The sequence below is a fragment of the Tachysurus vachellii genome, chromosome 5 (assembly GCF_030014155.1).
Source record: "Tachysurus vachellii isolate PV-2020 chromosome 5, HZAU_Pvac_v1, whole genome shotgun sequence".
Classification (NCBI taxonomy): Eukaryota; Metazoa; Chordata; class Actinopteri; order Siluriformes; family Bagridae; genus Tachysurus; species Tachysurus vachellii.
The window spans coordinates 23782839-23794061 of NC_083464.1; the positions used below are offsets into that span (position 1 = coordinate 23782839).

Below are 11223 nucleotides of genomic sequence, written 5' to 3' on the forward strand. Positions count from 1 at the left end.
CTGGGTGTCTTAATTAATGCATAAATGCAGACTGTTCCTTTTTTGGCCATAATGTTATAGCAGTATACTACTACTACTTCTACTTGAACTTTCATGGAGATACATGTAAATGCATTACAAAGCTACAATGTCAAGAACAGCAACTTTTTGTAATTGTATAATTAGCTTATCATGTGGCACGTTTTCATAATGTTCACATCAAACAGAATATGGAGTATTATTACAGTGATTTTGTCCATGGTATGATTGTTGGAACCGATGGGAAGGTTTCTGTGTTTCTGTGAACATCTAACTGATGATCTCTTGAGATTTTCACACACACCAGTCTGTAGAATTTCCTCAGAATGGTGCAATAAAGAAAAACACAGAATAAGCAGCAGTTCTGTGGACAAACGTCTTGTTTATGAGAGAGGTCAACAGAAAATGGTTAAGCTGATTAGAAAACATACAGTAACTTAGATTACTCTGTACGACTGTGCTGAGCAGAAAAGCATCTCAGAATGCACAACACAATTCAAAACTTGAGACCACGTCAGGTTCCACTTCTTTCAGCCAAGAACAGAATGCTGAGGCTGCAGGGGACACCAAACTCACCAAAGATTAACAGCTGAAGACTAGAAAATCTGTAGCCTGGTCTGATGAATCAAAATGTTTGTGTCCAACATCTTGTGTAATCCATGCCATGAGTCATAGTTGGTTTTGATGCTCAAAGGTTAGATAGTCGCAGAACAATTGGGTCAGTGGCGAGTGTCAATTGTTATGATGAACCTTTTGGATTATTATGAGGAAACAGTGGATTACAGTTATAGATGGACTTTACTGTCACTGACAGAGCCAAAGGCATGATAGAACAAGACATCTTTATTGTAGCACATCCAGAATATCAAATCCCCAAATGGAAGAAGATTGATGTGATGTGCTTGGAATTCTAGTATATCTGTACATCTCAACATGTCAAACCAAGTGCTAAATGCTGGGCATGTAGAGTTACAAAAGGGTCTTTTTTCTTATACATCAACTGTTAAAGAATGTTCATGGCTGGTGATGTTCAATGCTTTCTTTTTTTTTGTGAGGTGAATTATGATGTGATTCCAAAGATATCATGTTCCGATAAATGATGTTGAACAAAAAAAATGCTTACAATTTGAGGCTTTTTCCAGGTTATGGAAGACAGAACTCTGTCTGCAATGGTGTTGTGTTTCTAATCTTTTACATGATTAAAGTTTTGGGAATGATGAACGACAAAGACAAACAAGACCACTTTCATTTCAAGCCAGCATAAAAATAAAAAATGAAATGGAATTAGAAAAGGAAAGAACTTGGCATTCTCATGTAAATATAATATGGACCTATTGTCCACATGTCAGCTTTGATTTGGCTTCTCTTACAGCGTGCCCAGGCATGGTGCATGAAAGCAGACACCAATAGCTTCTGTGTATAAATACTGAACTGCTTTACTTTAACACACAGTAGATTGCAGTCTTTAGCAAAAAGTACCTAAAAGTTAAAAGTTGAAAGTGAACATTTTTGAGAGAAGATGAAATCTGTGATGTTTCTATTGGTCTTCACTGCCATGGTGGGCTTCAGTGTTATTTGCCAAGGTACTGTACTTGTGTCTTATACACTATAACTACTGTATATGATATAAATTACATAGGATAATGTACCTTGTTGATCACAAAAAAAAGAAACGTTTGCTCATCTGCTCCGATTGTGCTCTTTGCTTTTTTTGTCTTCACAGAGGTTATTGACTCGCAAGTATCAGACACAAGCTGTAAGTTTGTTACATTCAGTCATTTCATTAATAGCCTGTGGTTGTGTTGAATTAAAATTTCTTACAGTAACCAAAAGATGAATGAATAAATAAATAAATAAATAAATAATATATATATATATACATATGTGTGTGTATATATATATATATATATATATATATATATATATATATATATATATATATATATATGCATATACATATGTATATATATATAATTATTATATATAATTGTGTGGAGTTTGCATGTTCTCCCCGTGCCTCGGGGGTTTCCTCCGGGTATTCCGGTTGGCATCTCTGGAAAATTGTCCGTAGTGTGTGATTGCGTGAGTGAATGAGAGTGTGTGTGCCCTGTGATGGGTTGGCACTCCATCCACGGTGTATCCTGCCTTGATGCCCAATGATGCCTGAGATAGGCACAGGCTCCCCGTGACCCGAGGTAGTTCAGATAAGCGGTAGAAAGTGAGTGTTTGTGTGTGTGTGTGTGTGTGTGTGTGTGTGTGTTCATGTGTGTTTGAAATTCTCTAACCAGCCCACCTAGTATAAATAATCATGCCATGGTTTGTCACAATTTTTCTTTGTCCTGCTGATTGATGTGAACATTAACTGACGATCTTGACTTGAATTTGGACAATTCTATGCACTGAGCTGCTACCACATAATTAAGTCTTGTACATCTGCATATATGTGAATGGGTACAAGTGTTCATAATAAAATGGGCAATAAGTGAGTGTGCTAGACAAATCTTTTTGCTTGGTATGCATTTTACTGCCTTCATGGAATACCAAAAAAAAAAAAAGGATTTATAATCAGTTTTCTCAGGAGTAGTGGCAGGTGAAAGGGGTTTACTGATGGAGTTTTTTTTTACTTTGTGCATATAGCAGTGGCAGCCAGTTCAGGAAAAGCAAGAAGACCCGCTGATGTTAAAAGTCAAAACAAACCCATGAAGCAGCAAGCTGGATCCTGTCTTTGCCAGGGTGAGTGAAACTGGTTTCTAAGGAAAAGAAGAAGAAAATGGACCAGAGAAGAATGTGAAATAGTGCACACAATCTGAGGAGTTGTACACTATATTTTAATTATAATAAAATCTCCTTTATAATACAAAATTGGGGACTATTACCCCAATTGTCTTGTTTGGCTTTTCTTTTTTAAAGAGCACTCTTTAAAGCATGCTCATCCCATACCATTAAAACATTAGCATTGTATAAATGAAATTTAGCATTGTAAGTGAATTATTACATTTTAATGAACTTATATTAATTACTTCTGTGTCATTATAAACTGAGATATCACTAGTTGAAATTATTTTTCAGTATGTTTTTACAACAGCAGTAACAGCATTTAAATGCTAAAAAGTCCAAAGGATGTCAAATGCTAAAAGTCCAAAAGATACTTGAAAGATACAAATAAACGTTTTAATAAAATGTAAACTTTACATGCTGATATTAATTTAGCTGGACCCCTGGCTGGAGCTTTAAAATGGTTTCCAGCTATGGTTGTATTTTCGTAATGCAGAAATTCAGCACAAATTGAACTATTTCCATTTGTCTTTAGGTAAAAGTACGGCACAGAAAGGCTGTCAATGCAAAATGGCCAGTAAGTCTCTCTCTCTCTCTCTCTCTCTCTCTCTCTCTCTCACTCTCTAATTTTGTTGTTGTCATCTGTTATCAATACTGATGCTCTTCATCCTTCCTTAGATGGACTCAGTCGGGAGGACAAGGTCCTGTGCTCAAAGAAAGGCATTAACAAACACACAAAATGCAAGAATTTCATTTTGAAATATAAGAATAGGCCCCAAACCATTAGTATCCCAGTTTGAATCAAATAGCATCAATATTTAGCATTTTCTTCTCTAAAAAGTCTTTGATATATCCTAAGACATAACATTTAGAAAAGAAAGATGCTGGCAATACCATGAATCATTTATTTTCTACATTATATTACACAGATTTACAAGTATACAGATTGTAGAATATAGATACAGTTTTCACAAAGTGCCTTCTGATGACATTTCTTTAATGAAATTATACATTAGCTGTGCTTTATCACTATGTAATCCAATCAAATCTCATTAAAACTTATAAATCAGTATTGTTTATTCTCTGGGTATTATCTTTGATGCATAGTCTCAATTAACCAAAAAACAAAATAATTTTTGAAATTGAAAGTGTTAATGATTCATATTTGTTAAAAGGTAGCAATAAATAAAGTATTAGTATGAGGAGTACATAATGAGGAATTTTAAAGGGTTGAAGAAGAACAGGGCAATGGTTTAATTATTTGTCTATCAAATGTACTGTAAGGGACAAGTCTAACAAGTAGCGTTAGTATAATCTGTGCAAAAATGGCAGTAAATAATGAAAATAAGAAGTACTGTGTAAGTAGATCATTCTGACAACTGTTTTTTTTTCCTGTCCTGTCAAAATTAATGTGCTCCACTGACACAGGTAAAAACAGAGCATGGTTGATGGTTGATTGGTGTTGCAATAAACTGAGACATGAATAGGCTTGTCATTTTGGTACTGTATGTGGTGTCAGTAAGAACAGCCCTTAGTCATCTGATTGTCTTTCGTTATTTGTGCCTGTAACAAAACAACCATCACACCCCAGAGCTCGCTTTTTGGCTTTTCCCGTTAGGGGTCACCACAGCGAATCATCGGTTTCCACCTAAATCTATCCTCGGCATCCTCTACTCTCGCAAGCTCACTGCTTGACTAAAGAGAACATGTGACTTGTTAAATAATTCAAAGTTCAATATTTTTAATATTATGATGCTTCATGAAAACAAAAAAGTAATACAAAATTAAGATGATAGACTCAGGTAGCAGGCTTTAATTAGCAGCTCAGAAGGGCTTCATCAACATAAATACAGGAAGAACTAGAGCACACAAAGCAGTCAACAACATGCTAGTCTGGAATGGAACCGCTGCATTGCGTTCTGGAAAGGAACATAAGTCATCAGTACACGTTTAAAATTTTTGATAATAAATTATGACAGTAAACTACAAGACATTTTCACATCTTTTATTTAAACTTATCTAAACTTCTCTATATATCTACTAAAGATCAGCAATTTGATTGTGGAAATGCTTTGCTCACCTGAAATAATATAGGAGGCAGACATTGTGTCATTGGTCAGAGGGTTTATGGCCACACATGTGTAGTTATAACCCAGAGGAGGCAAAAGAGGTAAAACTAAAACAGCATCCTCTTTAAGGACAGTGTTGTTGAGGAACCAGTTGTAAACACTTGGTGGTTGAGACTTTGCATTGCACAATAAGATAGTGGCAGCCTTGATATCAGCTGTTATAGTCACGTCCAATGGCCCATCTATTCAACACAAAAATCTTGTATTCAGTAATTAATTTTTGTTCAATAAACTATAGCCATAGCTTGAAGAATGATGCTTCACAGCATCAAATCTAAACATTTTAGATCAAATCTAAACATCTATTATCCTGTATCTGATTACAACCAGTCAATTAGATTTATACTCATTCTGCTATCACATATAATGAAATCATTAGAAATGATGATCATAAAATAAATCACATTGCTAGGAAGATTTTTAGTTGATTATGCAGTCATGCAAAGTTTTGAAAATATATTACTGGCTAGAATTCAGAATTCATCATTTGACTGGTTTTGTGACATGTACCGCGTAATTACATTAAAAAAGATTAACTCCTGTTAGTGTCCAGAAATGAGTTTCTTTATAGTAGAACATGATAATCAGAGAACATATGATTCACCATGATAGAAGCACAAGTCACTTACAATTAACTAATAAACTATACGGCAGGCTAACATGTGGTCGAAAAGCATCTGTGGCAACACACTTATACAATCCATCGTCAGTGATCTGCAGAGGGTGGAAATCTATGGTGGTGTCATTCATATAAATGGATTTTGCAGCTGTTGTATTAAGAGGCTGGTTGTCTTTTAGCCACTGGATGCTGTTAAAGGAGCCAGTTACGTTACAGAAGAGCTGCATATCCTTAGAGGCCAGAGGGATGAGAGTACTGGGAGTCACCACCACTGAGGAAATACCCACTGAAGACAAAACAACACAGTACAGTTTTTTATAGCAATCTAATTAGAAAGACCATAGAAATAAAATAAAACATCTAAATTCACACAAAAATGTAGTGGTAGAGTTTCTGTTTTTCTACTGTTGAAATGACAACTTATGATAGAATACCAAGGGTCAGGAACCTAGAGGTCAAGACCTACCAATGACAGTTAAGTTCCATGTAGTGCTGCTGTTTCCTCCTGTGATGTTATTGTGGGCCAGGCAAGTGTATTGTCCACTGCTGTTTAGTGAAAGAGAGTAAGCCTGATACACAGAGCCCTCTGCCACTTTAGAACCTTGGAAAAACCAGCTGTATTGACTGGCAGGTTGAGAGGAAGCAGAGCAATTTAGTGTCACATTAGAACCTACTTCAGCTATGGCTGGGCCATAAATCCTAGTGGACCAGGGACCATCTGAAGAGTTAAGAAGAAAGAAAAGTCACATATAAACCAAACTATCTTGAATACATTAACCTAAACTTTATTATGGCACATGCAAATCTGTTGTTTATTATATGGGCAATAAACAAGAGAAATTAATTCAAATGATTTCACGTCAGTACTACATCAGAGCATTAATTCTAAGTACATTTAACTTATGAATTAAAGCAAAGTAAAGTAAAGATGAGCAGTTTCTGAATTACTTAAACCAACACATCTATCACCAACAATCATGTCACTGTCATAACCAATGAAATCATTTTTCTCCCTCATTTGATGTGAACAGGAGAGCAGTCTAGGAGAGCAGTCTACACAATCACGACCTGTATCTACATGATTGTGTAGACTGCTCTGCTACAACATGATAAACTAATTGAATAAGTGAATGAATAAGGTGTACAGATGTTCCTTATAAAGTGTCAAGTGAGCATATATCTAGTAGCTGTAAATCTACTAAATCTGATACAGACATAATACAACTGGACATGTGTTATAATTCAGTAGTAATTATTTTACATGTTCCCTCAGATAATGATTGAAAATGTTAAAGACGTGTAATGAAACTTACAATTAACTGTTAGATAATAGGCCATGCTGGTCACATTGCTTACAGCGTTATTTGCTACACACTGATATTTTCCATTATCAGAGAGGATGAGATTATTAAATGTGAGTGTCTTATTTTGGTTGGAGAGAGAAAGCCTGCTGTCAGGAACCAGGTGAATGCCGTCCTTTATCCAATAAACAGAGTCCAACTGTCCAGTGATGTCACAGGTCAGTGCAAATGAATTGTTTAATATTGGTGGCTCACCAACAGGCACTACCAGAGCTGCAGATAGTGGGTCTAAATAAAAAAGTAAGAAAGATGTTACTCTACATTATAGGTGAAATCCTTCCTGCAAGGCTAACATTTCCATCTGCTGAAATGTGGAAAATCGGCTTGTAAAAAAGAAAAATTCTCTACTAATAAACTAATCTCACCAATGATGATGATGGTTCTGGTGATGGATGCATATCTGAGAGTCACTGAGTTTTGTGCAATGCAGGCATAAATTCCTGTCTGGTTACGAGTAGCATTGGTAAGCTTGAAGGTTGAGCTGTTTATATTAAGAGAAACACTATTGTAGGACCAATGGAATAATGCTGCAGGTTTAGATTCACCAGAACAGGACAAAGTGATGTTTGATCCTGAAATGTAGTTCATCATGTTTGGAAGAACTGTCAGTGTCAGGTTGCTGGGACCATCTAAGGGGATACAATATTAGTTACATTTATTCAACAATGAAACCATTGAATACGGAAAGAATAAAACTCACTTTTAACACACAAGTGCATTTGTAGTGTTAAGTAATGATTGTTTGTAGACATGGACCAAACATTTTAAATCAATGCTATACTCACAGTTGACATCGAGGGAAATTGACCTGCTTGTTCCATTACTGATGCCATTCGCCACGAAACAGCGAAAAGGTCCACTGTCATATCTTGTTACATTGCTAATAATGAGACCACTTCCATTAGGATAGATTTCAACATTAGCTGCTGTGACCTCAGAGCTGTCGTTATACCATGTGAACGCTAATGGCGTGCCATTGGCAGTGCAGGTGAACACAACACTGTCATTAAACTCCACCAGTTGTGTCTTACTTACTGTTAGAGACACATTTGTGATTGGCACTGAAGGTAAGAAAAAAAATACATTTTTAGTTTTAAACTACCATTTACGTCCTATGTTGAACATCAATATAATACAACTGCTATTTGCCATGAACAGTTTTGCACTCCATCAGTTGATAACTTAAACAAGACAGACTTCATCACACAAACCAGAGTCACCCAGCAAGGGCTCCTTTTTAAGTCTGTTTCCTCTCTAGATTTCTTCCTCATGACAGGGAGTTTTCCTTAGCCACCTCTGGTTTGCTCATTAGGGATACATATAAATTTAGAATTTATAGTTTATATCCTGAATTTATATATTATTGTAAACTGCTTTGTGACAATGTCTATTGTCTAAAGTGCATTTCAAATAAGATTGAATTGAAATTTAATTTTTCACCAATTGCCCTCAAAATAACTAAAATTAAACATATTTAAAAATTTTTTTTACAATCTTTCCTGGTATACATTTATACACCTTTAGATATCTGATATGTCTGGGCAAATAGAGCACACCAAGTGTATACAGGATGTGACTATGAGTAATGTTGGATTTCCTATAAGAGAACCCATAAACACAGAACCTCACCCTTCCCTGTGCTATTTGCTAAGTTTGTTCATTCAGGTGTGCAGTACAATCATGTTCCTTTATTTCCCAAATATAACTAACTTGATGATTAATCAATGAGATAAATTGGATTTATTAGCCCAGGGGAGTCATTACATTGTGCTTAACTTCAGGTGGGCAACACTGTTGTGTTGAAACAGAACATGCAGTCTAACAAAGTAATTTTGTTTTGTATAAGATAAACCAAAAGATAAATAAGCCCCCCTCCTTTTTAACATTTCCCTAGTATAGCATATTAAAACTATTATTGAAATGTGTTTGGTTGTGTGTGTTTGGAAACTCACCCTGAACAGACAGCATAAGTTCTGCTTTTACAATTGGGTTCATGCCTTGCAGTACATACGGTCCAGAATCACTCACTTGTGCTGAATACAGAGTGATCTGACTTGTGGACAAGTTGAAAGATATTCGCCCTTTGTGACTGTCACTCACTATAAATTTATCTGGGTACCAGAACAACAGGATGTTCCCATCAAATAACCAACTTCCAGCAGTGATGTTCGTCAGAGGTTTTAGAGTAAGAGTGACATTTCCTCCAACAACCAGAGGATTTGCAGATGCTGTCAGGGTCTGAGAGGCAACACCTGAAAAAGGACATATTTAAGTACTGTATATTGTTGGTTAAAATAGTAGTAATGTTGTATCCCAGGTTTGCAGCAATTGTTTCTGGTGGATATTTAAAACTACTGCATAGAAAATTTGAACATTTTCTATGCAATTTTCTATTTTCTATACCACAAGATACTTGCTATGGAAGATTTTCTATTGTAGGTTTGTAACCAGGCTTTTTACTCTCACAGCATATTAACAGTCTTTCACTCCAATTTGTTTTGTTTACATTCTCACATGTTTTCATCCAAGGACTTTTTTAGTGCATTGTTCTCTTTACTGATTAGTTTATAGCTCACTAAAATTTAATTTTTTGTGTACGGTTAGTGCATAAATTCTGTTATACTTTAAATGGCCTCCATTTTGTTCCATAATGAACAGGTGGTTTGAAACAACCTGAGATGGTGCAACATTTCAAATGTTGCAGCCAGAGATTTTCTGTGAATTGTCTTTTTACCACTAGCTCCCATACTGTGTGACCCTCCCAGACCCATGCACTTTGTCTCATAAGGGGACCTACTCTGAACCCTATAAGATGATAAAATGTTCATTTTTGACGTTGTGCTTTGTTAGTTTCTACAATCTGAAATTATTTAATAAATTAAACTATCATTGGGGTGCAAAAGGTGCACAGTTTGCAATATACACAAAATTATTCATGGAAACAGCTCAAGGGCAGATTTCTTTTGTGATGCAACAAAACCTATTCAGCAAATTCTTTTTTTAATAATGCCATCATGTCAAGCACCATTTTATCAGTAAATGGCTGAAAGTGGATGGAAACATAGCTAGAGTCACATTTTTCTTTCTGTCTCTTGATTAGCTGTTGAGCCTGCCCAATCCTGCTTTTGTAGTTAAAAAGGGTAAGCCATCATGAAGATCACAGAGAGTCTATGGGAGAAATTTGGGATGTCATGAAAAAGAATGAAGCTTTTGGTGTACTGAGCAACAGACAACAAGCATATCAGTCAAGTAGCTGTTACAAAAAAAAAAAAAACAAAGTAAGTGACATAACCCTCCACAGGGCCAGGGTGAAGGTACCACAATCCACTGTTCAAAGAAGACTTTGAGAGCAGAAATATAGAGGCCGTACTACAAAGTGTAGAAAGATCAGTGTGTGGACAATGTAAGGATGTGCTGATGATACAAAAGCTCATCTGTGAAACATGGTGGTGGTAGTGTCATGGCTTGGGCTAAATTGGCAGCTTCTAGAACAGACTCACTAAACCTTACTGATCATAACTCCTGATGGTAGCAATAGTCTTAAAAGTCTACAGAAACATTTAGTCTGCCAATTTACAGAGAAATGCATATAAATCAATAGAGTGGAACTTCTTTATGCAACTTTATGGCCGAATTCAATACTTATTGAATACTGAACTAATTAAAAATAATGTTAACCGTTGTTAAACATTAAATATATTAAATTAAATATATTTTAAATTAATTAAATATATTTCCTCTCAAACTATTATGCCTTTAATAATTTACACTTTTTATCATGTCCAGTGAATTTATATATTTATTTTTTTGTTCTCTGTAATGTTTCTAATTCCTGACTTTTAATGATGGTGAATATATTGTCTAAGAAACAGCACAAATAGAACTTTAGCACTTTATACTCATAAAATTTCATGTTCTATTCTATATGAGATTTATAGCAGCACAAAATAACTTCAGAATTACTAATAGGAAAAGAAATTACTTTAATAAATTAAAGTACTTTTCAAAATTACTTTGAAAAAAATTGCTGTAATACAAAAATCATTATAATTCTGTTCAAGAAAAAAATGTAAAAAATTAATAAAACATCCCCTTTATATAATCAACAAACATTTAAAAAAAGAATACATAATGATTAGAAAAGAAGTAATACATATTTGAATATTAATGCTAGAAATACCTGTTATGTAGCTTGTGATGATAATGGTGAAGCAACAGAATAAATTAGACTCCATTTTGAAAAGGTGAAAAGGTTCCTTACTTGCTTCGTTCAGGTTCATATGATGCTGTGAGTCAGAGTTTAGTGGTGTTAAACTGCTCC

General features: G+C 35.1%; 1 protein-coding gene across 1 annotated transcript; it reads right to left on the reverse strand.

Annotated features, from left to right (window-relative positions):
- Positions 1-3684: 3684 nt before the first annotated feature.
- LOC132846114 (carcinoembryonic antigen-related cell adhesion molecule 5-like) lies at positions 3685-11223 on the reverse strand. Its single transcript, XM_060870656.1, has 9 exons — positions 11083-11223; positions 8855-9154; positions 7688-7963; positions 7268-7531; positions 6855-7130; positions 6008-6259; positions 5552-5827; positions 4874-5104; positions 3685-4712 (listed from the first exon to the last, which is right to left on the reverse strand). Exons 1-9 carry the CDS (start codon positions 11180-11182, stop codon positions 4618-4620), a joined length of 2070 nt encoding a protein of 689 aa, XP_060726639.1. The 5' UTR covers positions 11183-11223; the 3' UTR covers positions 3685-4617.

Bases quoted from the DNA above. Each gene is read 5' to 3' on its own strand.
- LOC132846114 (XM_060870656.1), bottom strand. From the start codon at position 11,182: ATGAACCTGAACGAAGCAAGTAAGGAACCTTTTCACCTTTTCAAAATG. The intron at 7,964-8,854 runs GTGAGTTTCCAA...TCTTACCTTCAG, and splicing joins ACTTATGCTGTCTGTTCAGG to TGCCAATCACAAATGTGTCT. The intron at 7,532-7,687 runs GTGAGTATAGCA...GTATCCCCTTAG, and splicing joins AATTTCCCTCGATGTCAACT to ATGGTCCCAGCAACCTGACA.